At 36.3% G+C, this 20,446-nt stretch overlaps 1 protein-coding gene across 3 annotated transcripts in view; it reads left to right on the top strand.

The window, feature by feature from the left end:
- The first annotated feature begins 8,747 nt into the window (after positions 1-8,747).
- LOC108972234 overlaps positions 8,748-20,446 on the top strand; it is a 39,750-nt gene continuing 28,051 nt past the window's right edge. The window contains exons 1-2 of one of the 3 annotated variants that reach the window (XM_018938759.1): positions 8,748-8,967; positions 19,867-20,446. In XM_018938759.1, coding sequence (XP_018794304.1) covers positions 20,144-20,446 — 303 coding nt within the window. In that variant the 5' untranslated portion in view covers positions 8,748-8,967; positions 19,867-20,143. The other 2 variants (XM_018938758.1, XM_018938760.1) reach the window with 2 other exon arrangements.

Raw genomic sequence — 20,446 nt, 5'->3', positions numbered from 1 at the left:
CTCTTCATCTTCATCACTTACCAGCTCAGTACAAATATTTGTATAAATTTGCTATTTTAAGAGGATAAAGAAAGCAAACATTTTTTAAATAAATAAATTATAAATCAGTGAAATAAATTGGCCATTAAATGTGTCCTTGCAAGCGAAATGAAAAGGAACAGTTTGTAACTGCGACGAGCAATCAGCACGTGACACAGTTACTGCAAAGATTCCTGTACGTACGGAGGAATTGGAGGGGAGAGAGCTTGGAAAGTGGCAAGAAAATTCAATTTCACAAAAATTTTCAGACCATCAAATATGAAACTATTATAAATGCTCAACGCATATTAGAGTAGTAATATGTAAAAGAAGAGAGGAGAAAGAGAGCATGCGGACACAATGGTTACACAGCTAAGGACGAAGGCGTAAGACAAATTGGAGGCGAAACGTCTGGCAGCGTCTGACGCCAAGAGATAGTCTGCGATATAGTGTGTATTACATACATATACCGAATTTCTCAATGAAAATATGAAAATCGAAAATAGAAAAAGAAAAACATTTAAAGCGCTAAACCGAAGTGAAGACCAAGGGTTGCATGGTGTGGCGCATGAATGAAAATTGGTTGGCAAATAAAAAAAATGCGTAGTAAAATCGAAGTCATTGAATAACTTAACAAAGAATAATTTACTTATAAAGTGAAATTTCGAGTTTTCTTCCACTCTGTAATTGCAGCTGAAATTTATCGCCTACCAGAGTCCATTTCATACAATTCGACGGGGCGTTGGCGACATTGACATTGTGATTTGGGTGATTGCGTAGTTCGCTGCTTTGGCTCGCTGTCAAAATTGTGTTTTAACGGAAATCCGATGCTACAACGAAAAATAATATAATAAAATCTTATATGTATATATAACAGCTAGAAACAATGACGTCAAATGTTAAGCAAGGACATGCCCTGGTGCTCATAATAGCTGAGAATATTTTATATTTCAAAAGAAAGTTGAATGACAACGAACGTGAATTTTTTAAAACTCCCTAATTCTCCCCAAGGACTGTTTTTGTAGCGGCAGAATTCTGCCGAGTTGACAGTCCTTTTGCGGAAATAAATTCGGTTCCGTGGACCTGGCTATCGTGGGAACGGATTTCCTAAGGTTGCGGCGGAGGGGAATTTTAAGGTACTTATTAAGTTTGTACCCAATATCATGAATTTCCGTACTCGGTTTTCCTCTTGTTCTGACAGTGTGCACACAGGAAGAATTATAATAATGAGGTATGAGCGCAAGTTCTTCTTCTTCTTAATTGGCGTAGACACCGCTTACGCGATTATAGCCGAGTATGAGAGCAAGTTACTATAGAGCGAATTCTATGCGTATGCAAAGTTTCGTATACGAAAATAATCGCAACTATTGACCAAGGGTTTCTTGAGTGGTATAGAGGCCCCCCAAAGGCTTAGATGGATTCTCAGATATCCACTCTACCTATCTACCTATCTCTGATTCATTCAGCTTGTAATATGACTTCTATAGTATATTGAAGGAATTTTACCTTGAACCCATCGTAATCGCCAGATGAGGTGTATTTCTCTGTGGGCTATTGATTTTTTTTTTTTTTCAGATTCAAAAAGTAGTAAAGATGGTACTAAAAGGAGGTATTTCGTATGTTAAAATAAAGGTTAGCTTAAAAGTCTTGAAGCTTCGCACCATAGAATCGGTATCAAAATAATGGAAAGATAATGAAAAAATAGACTCTCGTTTGAGACTATATAGTTTAAAACTTTATTACTTAAAATTATCTTTCTAAAAAGTTAGCAACCACTTAATCAATTTTTGATATAATTATTTGGATTACATGCATTCCTTTATCTCACTACACTTATGTACAAAACCGAACCTTATTTTCGCAGTGGTGTTTAGAGAGTGGCGGATCGTACAATCTAATTGTATACAGCTTTTTGGCTGTCTTCACATTTTCACGAAACTTAGTGAGCTCAGAAGTGCCGAATCGAAGCCGCCGAATACTGATATTCATACACACATACACGACTCATTAACAGTTCAGAAAGTTTATTAATAATTTTTGCGTGGAACGTGACATTTGACAGTAAAGACTTATAGCAAATTGTTTTCTTCTAAGAATTAAGATAATAAATAAAGAAAGTATTGGTAAAACACAAAGACATGTTCACACGCACTCAAATGTATGTATATTCGTATAAAGTTTTGTCTATTTTTGGAAATTCTTTCCATCGATTTCGATTACTCATATCCTCCCAAAGGAGATTATTATATGTGTGCCAGCACACGAGTACAATAATAAAGAGTCATCAATATGTACAGCGATTTTTATCGAGGTCACATTTAATCGCCAATGAAACGCAAAAATAACAGTGAATTTCGCATGAGAGAAGACGCAGAAAATATTCAAAGTGAGGAGTACAAAAAAAAAAATAAAAAAAAAATGTAGCGATGGAGACGATTTAAGGCAACTTTGGGGAAAAATATGGAAGTTTCTATAAATATGGCTGTCTTTAGCGGCTGATTTTATATGTACATTTGGAACATTCGTCGCCCTTGAGGTGAAAAGCTGCTCGTTAGGGGTCAAGGGCCCCCGCGCAAGGATAATGTAGCTCTGACTTATTTCCAGGCTGATGATAATGGTATTAGAAATAATGTGGGGGCATGCGAGCCAAAGAATGTTATAATCGATTGGTCTAACCACCGAGCCAATTGTCGATGGGCCGAAAGCTCAGTAATGTCTCTGAGAAAGCCAGTAATTGTGGGAAAACGTTTTTGGAAGCCATTTCTTGAGAAGATGCTGATATTGCCTATCGCGTTTATTTATTTTCAGAAACTGTAGTTGTCGATCAAATGACTACACTCTGATTTAGGTATATGCAACCGAAATGGATCTGAATGCATATCTGAAGTACTTTTAGATAGTTTTGAGTTTAAACCATTTTGGTGTCAGTAGCCTTATCCGACTCAGAATAGAAATTTACCAACTCTTACCGAAATAGTCTTAAATAAGTCCTCAGACTCTATCAGATACATATTTCGTTCTCAAAAAGTCAATTCCATAATGAGATTGTTAAACTTTAGGGACTATAGTTATTTTCCTAACGATGCTCTGTTTTTGTCATTTGCGACACTGAGTTCTTTGAGTGCTTCACTTCAAAATATACGAGCATATCTTGTCATTGATGTCACATTGATGTCGTCATTTCCATCATATTTGTCACATTTTACCAATTTCCATCATATTTGTCACATTTTACCAATAAACAGCTAAAAGACATCAACTACAAAAATAACAAATGTGTATATCGAGAGTAAAAGAAAATTTGCGAAAATATCACCATCAAAATTCATGTATACAATAGATTTAAGGGCATAAAAGGCATTAAGAGCCCTTAAAATTACCATAAGAGCAAATCAGGCGATGTGACATACAACAAGGGCGGCAGCAGAAACGTTGGAAGAAGTTGAAGACGAACGAAAGGATAAAGTAAGCAAATAGTTACACAGCCATAAGCGTATGTCACTTTTTTATGTTGAAAAAAATAGTCAAGAACATTTTAGTGAGGAATAACCGTCCTTAAAACCCTGTTTTAATATAAAACGTATTTTTGCAGATCCTTTCAGAGCAAAATTTTCTATCAGATGGACATATACTGACTCCATACACATAAAATCATTCTTTGGGTTGAAATATGAAATTAAAAATCAGAGAGCTTAAAAAATACTGCTCTTCTTACGATGAATATTTGAGGGCCTAAAAGTCATGAGAGCAAAAGCTTAGAAAACCACTGGTCTTAGTTTGGATGACGGGCACGATTAAATACTTTATAAACTGCGGTAACCTATTTAAGGGTTATTCCAGCGCTACAAATACATAATCGATCCGAACTTATCGCTCTTCGATATCGAAAGTCTCACTTTTATAAATATCGGAAGTTCAGTTATAATATTATCGAAGAACATCAAAAATTTCGTTGTACTATTACAGTATTGGCATTTTCAGCACTGTTTAAACCATTTTAACTATATACTAACCAAAAAAAAAAAAAAAAAAAAANAAAAAAAAAAAAAAAAAGCATCCACGTCACAGATTTTCAGCTCACATGCAAGTTTCTACAAAGTTAATGCCACACAAAAAGCGCATTTTTTACATGAACACATACACCGCCACTCGCCTATAGCTGTGAACTTGATGCACGCTCACCTCTTGTGAGGATATCGCTTTCATTTTGTCGTCGTTTTTTATTCGATTTTTGTTTTGGTAATGTCGTCATCATTATTTCATTACCATATAGCAAGGCTGCCGCCCGCCAGACACTCAAAAAGTTATAGCATGCATATACTTGTATGTATGTAGCCCGAGCACCCACGCAAGTGTAACGGTACATACAAGTATAACGGCACATGTGTAGCCAACACCATTTTTCAAATAGTCCTTCGCTCATTTTCCTGTTCGCACGATTTTGTTATCTTTTTCATTCGCTTTACTTCGCGCCAGCCATACATCTTATGTGCTACACTAGGTTTTGTCAGCGTCTTTTGTTGTTGTTGGCGCGCTTTTTGCGAACGGAAAAATTTTGTGATTCATGCTTAAAAGTTTAGCGCTTGGCTTTATAGCGCGAACCATGTCATATGCTGCTTTTGTGTGGGTGTTTAAAAGTGTGTGAGTGGAATTGGTAGTACGGGTCCGACTTTTTAATTCGGTTAAGTGAATCATTTCAATTTGTTGGATTGAACTTGAGAGGTGGAATAATTTAAATGTCGCTTAAGAAAAACAGCTCACACCCTCGTTGAATTGTCGAGCGCTTACTATATATTGTGGGTAGTCCATGTCATCCTCTTGGTCAGTTCGAAAATTTAAAGATAGTTTTCATTAATATTAAGAAGTGTTAAAGAATTTTGGAAGACTGCGAAAAATATACATATAAGTCTCAGAAAGTAGTTCGAATTGCATCTGTCTTCAGGGTACTCTAGTTACTGTTGGAGGCATCCGGACTTTTTCGAAAATAATCTCGTAAAACTGGCTCAGGGGACCATCCGCAAAATTACGTTTCAACATTCAAATAGAAATGGAGAGTTTCTATAATTCTATTTGGGATACATCCTTACGTCCAGGATGTATGAGAATATTTATAAAGTTAGGCTGACCTCTACTAATGTTCTACATATGTATTAGAACTTGAGAATTACTACTGTTTTTTTTGGTTTTCGGAGGGGAAATTTTCAACGAATCCCGACGATATGTACGACTCGTATTGGCCGCGCTAAACATACACCTCCTTTGGAACCATGAGAAAGCAGGACTTGCGGCACAGTACACCTACGCCTAAAAACCTTGAACTCCGCCGTCATTGCTTGTATTCGACTCACTGGACTGCCATTAGTTATTACATCGTGGGGCCTACCTGAGCCTTTCAGCTCTTCAGTCACGCATTTTCGCCGGTATATCCCTCTGTGAGGAAATTATTTGGACAAATGTGTACTGAGATTGGAATTAGAAATTCTGATCATAAAAGAGTGACGTTAGATAGGTTTTCCAGATTTATCCGAGCTTAAGTCCTCCAAAGCAATTGGAGAGGGATCGAGTAATTTTTACACGAAGGCGTAGAACTTAGAGGTTTGAAACCTATTTAGAAATAATTTTTTGTTCTTCATTTGACTATCCAAACGAACTGGACGGAGAACTGGAAGGGACTAACCATGGGTCATCAATTTTTGCAACGTCCTGTTTTGATTTAAACACATGACTGAGCGTTGATCTACTTTCCTGTGGACAAGAATAAACTGTATGTAATGGCGCAGGAAAAGTCTATAAAAACGCGGAATATAAGCATTGCGTTGTCCAACCCGGAGAAACAGTGACCATCTCATTGAATATGAGAGTACGGTTAGATTGTCCACAGGCCAACAACACTTCTCAGCTAATTGTAACAGTTAGTTGCAACTCATCAGCATATGGTTAACAGACCACAACCGAAGCGCCATAGCCGCGCAATCGCCACAAAGCTAACCCGACGGCATCGTCCTCGCTGCAGTTGCCGCCAACAAGTTAATGCACTGTTGGACAGAATTGAGAACAACAAGCTCTTATATATATAAGCAACTAATAGTTTTGTTTGTATAGGTATGCGGTTGGTATTGTTATTGGCTAGTTATTTGGTTAACGCGCATGGCTTGCCGAGTGGCGCAGCTAGAGTGTGTTCTGACTTGTCGCTGTAACTCGCAATTTATAGCAGAGCGAGTGATAAAGATTAAGTAGGTGCACCAAGTTGTCCATGGTCACGTTTTGTGGAGTTAGCTATTTTTCTTTCCTGCTGAAACAATTTCCGTAAGAACGGTGAAAATATTTATCGCTTATTTGATGCATCTCCTTGACTAAAAGTCTCCAAATCTGCTAAAGTATGCGGGTTTTCATACCTTTTTCTTTATAATTGATTCTCAAGTAAATATGTGCTTTATAGACGGAAAAACCTTAGACCCAACAATGCAACTGATTCTTTTGTTGTGAATCAAAATATGTACTTATTCTTCGACATAATCGACAGCATCGGCATTTTTTTAACCGTTGTTGGGAATTAAATTTGGGAAGTACGGTGGACCGAAGGGGTTTTGGTCTAACCGAGAGAAGGTTGTGATACGATTATCCTGGTCTATTTAAAATTAACATTTTTTTCTTATCTTTTTATCTTATAATAACGATAACTAAAATATTGTTAAAACTTCGTGACATTTCATCCATTCGTACTTCAGTCATTGGTCTCAAAGTGATCGAACCATTGCTATTTTGGTGAAAATGTAAAAAAGTCACTTTCGTTTTGCTCGAGATCTCGTTCAGAAAGCATACGGAGGGTTGAAACGTCCAAAAATTTCGCGAAAAATCAAAAAATATTTTGGTTAGCATTATTGGCATATTAAAGAGATGAAGCGAGCCAATCATTCCTAAGTTTTTTATAAATGAAAAAATTTTCCGCGTGATGGTTGTAGCGTTATTGAACATAGATAAACTCTCTGGTCCATTGAGATGGTGATAGGACCGATAAAATCTTAACATTACTTTATGAAGTAATTCTTCATAATGCGACTATTTCCTCTCCCCAGGCCGAAAAAAAAACTCGCCCAAATGAGAAGGCCAAGGGTAAAAAAGGAATGTCTACTTTGACGATCTTGCTGTATTGCACTATCGGACCTGACCCAAAAAATTGGACAATCGTTAGAATGACTGGATTGAGAATAAAACAAAATTTTTACTCAAGAAAAACGTTGACGTATGAATGCATTTTAATTGATGAAATCGTTCAAGTACGGCAACTTTTGTTGCGGACAAATATAGTTCTTTGGTGAAATGTAAACCAAGCAGCAATCAAGGCAGTAACTAACTTCGTATCGCATATAGGCCATAAGTGTCTTGGATAACAGGGCAGCAGTGGAAAACAACTTCACTTCTACTGGGTGCCAGGCCACAAAGTCACCGAGGGCAATGAAATAGTGGATGAACATTGGGAAAGCCTTGAATTGTCTTTACGACCATCTTGACAGTAGCATGTTAAAGGGAATTAAGACGCAAAGAAACGAGCTACCGAGCTAACTGTACACCAGAAGAGAAGACTGCAGGAAATGTCTAAAGCGGGACATCAGGAAAACAATGGAACATCTCTTATGCATTTGCCCCGCATTGGCAAGACTACGCTGTAAGTCGCTGTAAGTATTAAGGGTCTCCACCCACTGGAGGAGGTCAAGCATCAAGCGCAGTCATCCTAAATGATTACTATTCTTCTTGCACTTAGCAACTGAACTCCATCTGATATCGCAAAGAACCAAACTGGTCCAATGTGACTAATTTTCGAGAAAGCCGTATCAGAAAGAAGAGAGAAAGAGAGTACAGAGTCATATTGGCAATGAACAACATAAGTTGCCCTGTGTGAACACAGTGATAAGCGACTGAAGTGGAGAACAACAACAATAAAAAAGACATTAACACCAAAAAACAACAAACAACAGCAAAAACACACCAACAATGATAGTAAAAAAAAAAAAAAATAAAAAAAAAAAAAACAATTCAAATTGAATACCGCTTTCTGTGTTTGTTGTTGTTTTGTTTTGCTACCACAGCTAGTTTTATCCATTGGGCTTGTGACCAACACTCGCTGGCATATTGACGGCTTATACTGCCCACACTACTTGCCACAGCTCGTCGCCTTTTTGCAGAATAATAAATGTTGCTGCTGCTGCTGCGCACTGACTTCTGCTCGGCTGCTGTTATTTCACACTGCCGCTGTTGCTGATGCCGCTTCATGTGCTTTTCTTGCTGCTGGTGCTTCTTTGTGTCAGCTTGTTTCCATTATCAACGCTGTCTGTGTTGCTATTTTATGTTTGTGTTAGCTGAACAGGACATGTTAACCAATACACGCACACTTGAACTCACACATACACACTTAAAGGTTGTTTATGGCGAAAGCGAAATCAATTTTGCGAACGAAAGTGTTGTATTTTGTGGAGCAACATCGCACATCCTTTCGTTTCTCGGCACTTCTTTGTCCAACTAACCGACCAAAACCGAGTCTTGCTAACACAGTCGCCCCCCCTCCAGTCCCTACGTTGCGGCCACTAGCTCACCAGCGCTGTCGTCACTGTCGCCACTGCTGCTGTTGCGCCATTATTGTTGGCATTGTCATCGCTGTACAGCGTTGACTTCTCGCCTATAAATACAAATGTTCTGGCCAGAATGTGGCTTAAAGCGACACAGTTCTCATAGACGTAATCTACGCCGCGTGCAACACAACCGAGCGTTAGCCAAAGTGTAGAAAGTATATAGAGTGTGTATAAAAATTGTGGAAAAAATAAGCGTTGCTACATTTTTAATTTGTGCAAGTGCTACTAATTCGATTACAAAGTAACTGACACGATTTTATGGCACAACGGCAATAACGGTCGCAACTTTTAAATTGCCATTAAAAAGTGAATCTCTGGAGAAGTAAGTGCATTAAAGTGACGATGGCTTTAAATTAAACCGTTAATTCGAATAGCGGACAGCTTGTAAGTGTTGAGTGATTTGATTTGATTGAATGGTGAATCGTTAAGGTGGAGCATATTTGAACGTAAATTTTATTTATTATGCAAAAGGACTGAATGTTAGGGATGCCAGTGAGAGTATTCTGGAAAAAATACTTTTAATTTATAATTGAATTATTGATGGATATTTTTTATGCAATTAAAGAACTTCTTGTTAGTTTCGAGAGCCTCAATCGTTGTAAGAATTACAAAACAAACAAAAAAAAAAAATGTTTTTGAAAACAACGCCTTTATGTACAGTTTTGAAATTAAATAATGGTTTTGAAGCATATGAGAGGTGTCTTTTTAAGAAAAATTAATATTTAATGATTATTATATTTGGTGTAATAGTTTTGATGACTATATTTTATCGAAAAGATAGTTCATTAATTTCATAACAGTAAATATTCATATACATTTTGACAAAAAAGTATCCCGAAGTTGTAAATAAAACGTAAAATATTTGATTCGTCATCAATATTTAGTTTAGTTATCTCCATCAGGTGTAAATACATGGTAGTTATATTGACCGTCTGTTCCTTCGGAACGAATAAATGATGCCAAAATATCGAAAAAAACAATAAGCATAGCCTTGCTTCTTGAGCGGCTTTGGCATGGCTTTTTTGGTCTCTACTAATTTTTTCTCTGCATTCAGACGATTGGTGACTTACTTGCATGTCAAACTCATAAAACATGCCATGTCTCATCGGCAGTTTTAATGTTGTCCATGAATTCGTATGATCAAGCATGTCACAGAAACCTGTCTACGGTACTAGTTAAAAAAAAAATATCAGCTTTATCGGGACGTGTCGAGCAAGAACGCATTTCCCAAATATCCACTAAAATCAACATGAACAGAGTCGTGAGTGATGTCGAGCTCTCTTCTAATACTTGACTGAAGATTTTCAAACACCATATCCTTCACTTTTCCAATATATTCAATAGTTGAAGAGTCGAAGGTCATCGAAAACGGGGTATGTTTTCAACGATCTCTCGATCTCCCATCCTTGAAAGATTTGTACCACACGTAGGCTTGTGTTTTTGAGAAAAACTGAATCACCGTGAGTCTTTTAGTAAATATTTCGTAAAACCTTCTAATAACCAAAATATCAATTTTAAAGGCAAGAGGTCTAGTGGAAATCAGTTATTCACCATAGCGGGGGTTAACGAAAAACGTTCATACCTGATTACGTTCATTAAAAAAAAACTTCGGTAAAACATATCTCTAACATTAATTGCTCCTAAAGGGCACAGATCAAAGACAAAGATTGGTGCGAAAATATGATATTTAAAACGAATGGAGAGGGACTTTGGAGCTAGAACTCCTAAATAGTAAAATAATACTATATATAGATATATTGCACCCTTTTCAAAGTCGTTTTTTTATATCAAAATAAAAAAATAAGAAATAGTGTTAATTTCTGTTGCAGCGAAACTATAATACCCTCCACAGGTGCATAAACGGTTAGGGCAAAATATTTATATTCCGATTTCGATGGATCAAATTGATTGGCAGTATAGTTGTCCCGATTTGAACAATATATTCGGTGATTGTAGCAATACCTAAAATAATAATCTGTGTCAAATTTCGCGAAGATAGCTTGTTAATTCAAAAGGTTTTCCCTTTAAGGTTCTGAGTTTAATCGGTCAGTTTGAATGCCAACTAAACGTCCAATCTGAACAGTTTATTTGGATGGGGTATCGATGTGTAAAACAATTCACTATACCAAATTTTGAGAAGATATCTTTCAATACGAGGACTTGAGTTTGTCCGATCAGTTTATATGGCAGCTTTATGCTACAGGCTCTGATGGCAGTAGTTCCGACAAAGGAGCAGCTTGTTGGTGAGAACGAGACGTGTGTACATATTAAAAACGGAAAAGCTAGGTCAGACATATACAGACGGACTTGGCTAAATCGACTCAGCTCGTCACGCTGATCACTTATAAATATGTATATTATATAGGCTCACCTACCTATCCTTTTGGGTGTTACAAACTTTGTGACAAACTTACTACCTGTTCAGGGCATAAATATTGAAGGAGGTTTTCGAGATAAAAATATATTTAAGGCATTAAAGGGCTCGAAACAATACTTTTGCTTAACTCATTTTATACTTGTCCATAAGCTGAATCCAAAAAAAAAAAAAAAAAAAAAAAAACTGGTACATTCCTATGTTGAGAGACTAGTTTAATAGAGCCAGTGTCTTTTTAGGACACACGTCTTGTATCTTTTTTATTTATTCTTTTACATCAAGGTAAAGTTAGGTTCCCTACCGGCAAATCTTAACACTTGAAACGGAAATAAATTTTCATTTGAAGACGATATTTGTTATTACTTGATTAATTACTTGAGCAGATAGTGCCGAGGAAAGAGCGGAGAGGTGTTCAATTTTAGTTTCGTAAAAGCAAGACAGTTAAGGGCGAAGTGCAATAATAGTTCGAATGGGAGTAAGCAACATTTTTACCTGTACCTCTTAGGAATCAATAGGCCAGTGATCAATAATGGCACTTATAGTTAGATAATTATATGCCCTACTGAGCACAGACAGTTCTTTAGATCACTTTTAATTTATTTCGGAACAGCATAAATTTGCTACGTGGAAGTGGAAGTATTGCTTGTCCAATCGTTGCTAAGATCGCGTGAGCTGCAGCTGTGCCGGAATAAACAAAAAGGCGAGCGTCTTTCGCTTTTGAAATTTATAATTCTCATTTGTATCACATCCCTTAATTGAGTTAATTATAATGTAATACGTACATTATGGTATACTATACTCCCAGTTAACCTGGAGTTGTGTCAATTAAAATGAAGCACTCTCTGCGAGGCTTTTTAACAGATATGGAACTTCCGGGAATCTTTTTTTCGCCATTTTCAATAATAAATATGGTTTTTTTGAAAACCCATTTATTTAAACACTTTTTAGATTTCCATTTCATTTAAAACAGTATAAATTTGAGTTAAGTTTATTAAGAAAAATATGTAAAGTTTCCTCAAAGCGTCGATTCTATCAATTTCTTATTCGAAAATACCTTCTACTTGATACGGAAAATAGAAACTATTATATCTTTTTTTTCTCTTCAAACATCATACTCGGTTACACTGGAACTTTAGTACAAAAAAATTTAACTTTTATAACAAAGAAAGTAAGCAGCATATAAAATCGAGTGGATTTTAACATTCTAGGCGATCAGTAAAATGAGCTGTATAGTATATGTGGTCAGGTTAAAGAAAATAGTTTTGAGAAAAATGGTTAAGGTGCTTATTAATGAGCAATTTATGAACTTTTCCAACATTTAAATAATGTTTTGCATACTTGAAGATTCTTAGTATGTTTTTGAGCTAAAAGAACTTAATCATTCATTAATAGTATGTTAATAAATTCGCATATACTTGAATTTAAAAAACATTCAACTGCCTAATTTTAGGGAACCTCTAAAGCATTTATTAGCTTTATCGACTAGTAAGAAAATTAAGATTCTTCAGTAGCAATAAATGGTTGCATCGAAAATTTGAAAGTGGCGTAATAGCCTTCTCGAAATTAATTGATAAACTAATCGACTTTTGCTCGATTAAAGCATGAATTTAGATCGATTTAACAGTAAAAATATTTTATTTTAAATTTGTTTACTTATTTTTTAATTTCCAAAAATCGAATTTAATACATTAATACTTAATTGCACTCAAATCGAGTTGAAAGTGGAATGCAGCTCATCGGGTTGTTGTCCCCAATGTAAAATTGGCTCTGTTTAACTCTGCGGGTTGTTGTCCAGGTTGTAAATTCGGTTGCGGGCATTGATAAAATAACAATAAGTTTATGATGAATGATTTTTAATCAATAGAAACAATGAAAAATTAAGAACACAAACAAATATGACAGATGTGAATGCGAAAAGATATTAGTAATAGCCAATTTTACTTTTAAATATATTCAGAGACTTTTCGAAGTTCTTGTTAGCTTTAAGCTTTGATAAGAAAAAATTTTCAGTTTTTATCCTTAAACTAAAAAAATATTTGTTTGAAGATTTCGGACTATGCTAACCACTTAATTGCTCAATTAGTAGATTTACATAATTCTCCAATTGACAAAAGGGTTGTCGGAAACTTTTTCTCGAACTATAGTTTTATTAAGGAAATTTTTTCGCTTTCGTTCGAATATTTCTTGAAAAGCCGAACTCATACACATACATTAATACATAGTACATATATGTCATCTGGATTCATCATAATTTCGCCACAATAGTGCGCTGCCTGTTGGCCCTTGTAACCCTACAGATCGCAGAATTATATTGAATAAATGTATGAACATATCATATGATACACTTATACATATGTAGGTAATCATGAATTTATTTTGTATCCCATTTAAATACTACATTTTTGTCACGCACCGCAAACATACACACACGCCTCTTTCTTACAACATGCCTCAAGCCATACAACCTGCAGTTATTTAATCAAACACTCCACTATAATACAGTTACCCGCATAAATAAAAGTAAAAAAAAAAAAATTTTCGCGCTCTTTTGTCGTGGTGGCAGTTATAATTACCACGCTAATTAAAAAGTCTAAGTACATTCGAGCAGGGTGGCAACTGCGCATCTGCATAAATGCATATGGATGGTTGCTTTGCCGGCTTGATGAAATGTCGTTACAACAACAATAAAAACAGCAAACACGCTTCGGAGTCACCTATTTACAAGCATGCACCCCGCATGACAAAATAGCATGCGAATACAAACATTATGCTTTAATTATCTGATTCCAAACAAAACTAAAAATTCAAAAAACAACAAAAAAAGTTCAAAACAAAAAAAAAAAAAACGTGAAAAATTAAAACGCTCGTTGGTAACTGCTTTCGTAATGTTCACTGGAGTGCTGTGATTTTAATTGAAAAGCACTGGCAACAGCCAACACAGTGTTTTTTGCATAGCACATTTGTAGAAAGTCATTAATAAGCTTACGAAAAAAATTGTTGAAAACAAAAAAGATTGCAATTACAAAATAGTTAAATATACACTACTTTTAATTTCATCTCTTTCGCCATGCTTCGTTAATTTTCCACAAAAATTCAAATGCAAATGAAAGCGAGAAGCAGCCTAAATCTCAACAGCAGAAAGATGGTATAAGGAAACTAAAGAAATATTATTTTTTAGGGCCTGCTAAGAAACCGGAGACAACATCTGTGTAGTGGGTGCGCGCATACATATCTACAAACATACGTACATGTGACCACCGACTGACACAATTACCGAAAATAAATTACTTAAACAATTATCTCTTTGCAAGCAGCAAGAGATAAGCTTAGAAAGTAAGAAAATGCTTCGTGCGCTATGAAAAATAAAAACAACAATTAGGTAAACTTCGGTTCACCGAAGCTAGAATATCGTTCAGAAATGATCTGATTAAACTTAATGTTTTGCTCCGAGGCCTGAATCGAAACGGGATTGTCCGCATAGACTTTACATATCCCCTCCGGAAAATGTCTAACGGTGTGGTTTTACACGATCTTGGTGACCAATCGATCGACACAAAACGTGAAATTATCCGATCTGTGGTAAGTGGCGCCGTCCTGCTGAAACCAAATGTCGTCGAGATCACGAGCTTCAATTTCAGACATTAAATAGTCGGTTGTCATGGTGCGGTAACGGTCGCTATTGACGGTTACGTCTTTACCTACATCATTTTTGAAAAAATATAGGACGATTATTCCCCCGACCCACAAACCACACCCAACCGTTGTTTTTTCTGGATGAAATGGCACTTCCGGATTTTCTTCAGGTTTGCTTTCGTCCCAAATGCAACAATTTCGGTTGTTTACATACCCATTGAGCCGGAAATGAGTCTCACCGCTAATAGACAGCTTGACACCGATCACTCGTGATCTGTTAAATTAAGACTTTTAAAAGAAGTACCTTTAGGACCACAATCTCTGAGAAATTTCGTGAAAATTTCTAAACAAATAAAAAAAAAAATGTTCCATAAAAGGACTTGAAGCTATATGCTTTAGTAGTGCGATAATAATTTATCTAGCTGAGATTAGCGTGATTTTGTGACCCTATTCCACATATTTTCAATACTAACTTATAGGTATACTTTTTATAGATCTATAGGCGTATAAATGGCCTAACTTGAAAATCTATTCTGGAAGTGAGAAAATTGTATAAAAAATTATATTGACATTTTGAATACAAAATGGTGACTTTTCAAGTGAACTTCTACGGACGATGGTGACACTTGGAACTCGTGCTAGTAGAACCTATAAAGCCATTAAGACTTGCTAGTACAGTACGTGTGGTTTTAGCTTCTCATAAATAATTAACAAAACCACGGATTCGTAAAAGAGGTTAAATTTTTCACCGTAGAAAGGAGGAGTAAATTCTTTTGAAAAAACTCAAACTTCAAACTCTTCGACACTCCAGCGAATTGATTTAGACCAAAGTTTTTTTTTTACTATTTTGCTAACTGATTAATATATTTAGGACCTCTAAGACCCTTCAATTTGTTCACAAATACAGTGTAAGCAACAAATAGGTGATCAAAACTAATTATATTATATCACACAGGATATTGTTTTGTTTTGTTTTATTCTTCCACTAAATATGAAACCACTTTCTTAGGAACTACAAAACTGCAAATCTGAACCATTGGCTGATGTTATCAGTATCTTCCATCAACATTAAAATCAATTTTTATATTGTAAATAAAGTATTTCAAAGAACATACAGCAGATCTGATCGATTTTCTTTGGTTCTTCTTGAAAACATTAGACAAAAACATCTAGAGTTGCAAGAGATTATTTTTCAAAACTCTACTGAATATCGAATAGGTAACAGAGGACCTATATATATAGGTATTTGTCGATCTCAAGAGTTTTAAGTTGAGTGAGTGGTTGGCATGAGAGTCTAGTTCTGGGTCTGACGGCATAGCTTATAGGATGGTTGGGTCGTAGGAAATTCTTCTTCACTGAGGATACTCACTCTACTGCTCTGTTGAAGGAGGATACTGAAAAACCGACGTCATTTACCCATTTGGGGTGTTAGTTAATGAGCCCCATACTTAGGTATCAAGTTATAGGATAACCTGAACATTTTAAACAATCAAACCAAAAGAACTTTACACGCATATATTAGCATAGCTTCCTTTAAAAGCCTTGTAAGTGACATAAGAGACTGCCCACAAAGTATTAACTCAGAGGTCATTCCACTCACACTTCAACACACAAATACATTTAGGTGCATATGGCATGTTTGAAAATGAGATAACAATTTCCACGCCATAAACACCTCTCCTCCGCAGTTAGTGCAAAACCTATCATGCTGCTGCGATGACTCTGTCGTTGAAGACCCACGGGAATCTGCAGCCAATATCCAATTGCAGTTATAAACATACATATTGAGGTTAAAAAAAGCGTACAATCACACATAACGGTATAGAAACATGCGCCGTCGGGCAAATTGTGCTTACGGTTACCCTTGTGGTGTCATAAATTATCGAGTTATTAGCGCAGTTCAATTTATTGCGGATTTTCCACGCAACACTTTTTTGCGCTTGCAATTGATTGCCACACTCATATGGCACGCACACATACAAACTTTCGTTAAAGGGCATTGAACGCATGTCTATATACATTTCTATACATATGTACCTTCAATTTTCCTCGACTCTCTGTGCTGACTATGTATCCATATTCACATATACCATGTGTGTTAAAGATTTTTATTAAGCAAACTTTCACAGTGTTTATGATACACCGGGCGCGTGTGTGGACCGCGATAAAAGCGCAAATTTGTTGCATCGCTGAAAATATTAATACACTGTTTAATTTATGATCTTTTAAAATAAACTGCCTGTGAAATAGTGTGGAAAATATGGTTTCATTGTAATTTAATGGACTAATCAATTGTAAAGTTGGCAGTATTAATGATAAATACCCTAAAAGTTACAAGGAATCTTTACCGGAAGATTTGTCGTACATAAAAATTATACAAATTTTTATTAATATTTAGATATATGCCATTAGATCTGTGAGCTATAAGACAGACATAATGTAGGAGTGCTACTCCGAACTGAGCGCTGTACATATGTCACACAGTTGTAGAACTATTTCTAAAAACTTATTTCCCACATTCAAAATTTCATCATTTCTATTTTATATTTTCCAAATAGCTTAAAATATTTTTATCTCATATGTAGTTTTTGGCAATTAAATTGTTCAACTTCAAATATATCGAAATAGTGGTAACCTCTGCGACTTCTTCAACCTGCTTCTGGAGAAAATAATTCGAGCTGCAGAACTAAGTAGAGAAGGTAACATCTTCTACAAGAGTGTATAAATGCTGGTGCACAGCGATGACATCGATATCATTGGCCATGACAACCGCGACGTTAAGTTTGTTAGGTCTGGCGGAGAACGAGGGCAAGACGAAATATCTCCTGTCATCAAACGAACAGCCGCCGCACTCGCGACTTGGCTCTCGCGTCATTGTTGACAGTCATAACTTTGAAGTCGTAGATAATTTCGTCTATCTTGGAACCAGCGTAAGCACCACCAACAATGTCAGTCTGGAAATCCAACGCAGGATAACTCTTGCCAAAGTCAAAGTGTGTCCGTCCTCACTATAAAAAGAGTCAAGCTACTTCGTCAACAGTCGCGTTTGGGTGCCTGGTCGAAGCGGAATCACAAAACTGACGAGCTAGCCAGAGAGAACACGCTAGCCTCGTGGCCTATTAGCAGTCTCTGGTCAACGACTCACTTCTGTGAGACTGTGAAACCGTTTTGATTTAGAACTCAGGAGATCTACTGAACAACTTGCCTTTAGCAAAATTCATCTTGCCGCAATCGTGGGGTTTTTACTGGACATTGTCTATTACTCATTCATTGGGTAAGGGTAGAACTTTTGACGGACGCTAGTTGTCAAAGTTGTATGGGAGAGAATGAGGCATAAACATTCTCGCACTTTCTCCTCCATTGTTCAGGCTTTGCAAGGCTAAGGTTGGAACATCTCAACAGTCCTAGCTTCGGCGAACCAAAAGACATAGCCGTTTAAAAAAGTTGTTGCAAACGGCTCCAAGCGCTTCTTCGATTTGTAACAATCTTATGATCAATTATATAGTCATTTAAGCGGTTACATGGGTTTCCTTGGGCAAAAAACTGCCTTTTTTCAATAATTTTTTTTACATATAAAAAATGAAATACTTTAATGAAATTTTTTATTTATTTAACAGACTCATAATTAGTAAACATTTTGTAAAATTTTCAAAAAAAAACTCAAAATTTTCAAAAAAAAAATGTCAGTCATTACGACGCCATTTTCGACAGTCCCTCGGAAAAAAAGGTGCATTCGCGTTGTCAGCAGAACTTCTTTCAAATAAAAATAAAAAATACGTGTTTTAGTAAAGACAATAAACTAGGTATTGGACGAAGGAAAACAAAAAAAAAAAAAAAAAAATAAAAATAAATTGGATTTTTGGCATTTCTCGAAATTTTTTTTTAAATAGTTGCAATTAAAAAAAAATCCTTCGTTCAAGACCTTGTAAATGATAACTCGAAGACCTGTGTAAAATTTCATCCACATCGGTTAAGTAGTTCGTGAGAAATCTTGACAACGGACTTTGAAAACATAGTTTTGAGAAAAACGCGTTTAAAGTTTTACCTACTGCTCCCTCAGCTTATACCTGACCTCGAGCGTCCATCTTTTCAAGGTTGTATCTCCGAAACTGTTAGTCGGATCAACCTGAAAATATAGGACAATATTCTAGAGATTTTATAGAATTTAATAAGAATTTTTTTTTTCGATTTTTTGAAACTGTGAAACCTATGTAACTTCTTAAGGTAACACAACGGACCAGCGTTAAAAGCTGTTCATGTTAGATCCCTTGCACTATCGATCTCATAACCTACCCTGAACTTTAGGAACATGCAACATTTGGGAGTGAAAAATGAACAATTCTTAAGAATCAATATTTCAAACTGATTCTTGGGGCGATATTTTTCTATAAAATGACGTCCAATTATGTTTACGTATTTCAATACATAATTTTTTACTTTAGATAAGCATTTTCGTAAGTCAGTGGCGCAAAATGCTCAACTCGCATAAAATTTCTCTGAAATTATGCAACAATACTGATGAGACTGATGACACTTCTGTTATCGAATATGTACCCCATTTTGTTTGTTGTTGTTGTGAAAAAGTTCCTAAGATATATTTCAGCACAATAGAAAATTTTATGAACTTTACTCATTTCCTAAACTCTTTTAACTTAAAGTATTTAAGAAAAATAGGCGAATTCCCGTTTTTAGTGTGTGTTCGTTTGCTATGCGCTTAGTGAAGAACATTACCAGTAGCTCAAGCATACCAATGGCAATCAATGAGACGCTTACAGACCTACAAAATCTACATCACTCATACGTACCGACATAATTATTTTGAATAAAGTGTAATAATTAATATATATTATATTGTAGCACCCTGTAATCGCATTTGTATATCATAACACTGTTAAGTCATGACTTAGGTAATAAATAAACGAGTTTACAAAGTACATGTGTTATTTTTAGTGCTGCATGTGACCACATGTAACTACCTCTGTTTGTGCATATGTAAGCTTTTTGTGGCACTTAGCCACTTGTGAGGCACAAAACAATTAATTAGACTTTTTCCTCACTTCTTCTTCTCTTTTTTCTTCCTGGCGCTTTTACTTTCGTGCTGGGCGTTATTTGAATTTTGTTGTCGTCATTCGCAACATTGCCAACATTTCGCATTACTGGGCCGAAAACTTGAAAACTAAATGAACAACAACAGCAAACGTGTATGTAACAAAGAAAATTCCAACAGCTTGGAATAGCGCAAAAATAAGCAAGCAACAACAACAAGCATAGTCAGCAATTGAATTGTAGCGAAAATTCGGCGCCATTTGGGGAAGCCAACGACGACAGTCCACCAGCAGCGCCACATAACCACCGAACCAGCAGCGACACGCACCAGCAACAACAACCAAACAAGGCACACACATACACACACACTTTCCTAACACAGAGGGAATCTCTATAAAAGTGAAATTTTTGCCACACGACGCCCAATAAAACAACCGGAAACACAATGGTAGCAGCACAACTGGCAATTCGACGCAACAACGCCAACAACAGCAAACAGCACAAAATCAACAAGAAACAGAGTGGAACTCTGTGCAGCAACAGCAATGGCGGCAGCGCCAGCGCCCAGATGAAATGTCGCCGCGGTGGCGTCGGTGTGGCCTCAGCGCCAACGCTCAGTCTCGGCTTGTGGCTGCTGCCTGTGCTGTTGGTGTTGTTGGCGTGGCAGCAGCAGCCATGCGAGGGACGTTATCTGCCGACAAGGTCACATGGCGACGATTTGGATAAATTGCGCGAATTAATGTTGCAG

The sequence above is a fragment of the Bactrocera latifrons genome, unplaced genomic scaffold (assembly GCF_001853355.1).
Source record: "Bactrocera latifrons isolate USDA-ARS-PBARC rearing strain unplaced genomic scaffold, ASM185335v1 scaffold_39, whole genome shotgun sequence".
Lineage (NCBI taxonomy): Eukaryota > Metazoa > Arthropoda > Insecta > Diptera > Tephritidae > Bactrocera > Bactrocera latifrons.
This window is presented reverse-complemented; position numbering and strand designations above follow the sequence as displayed.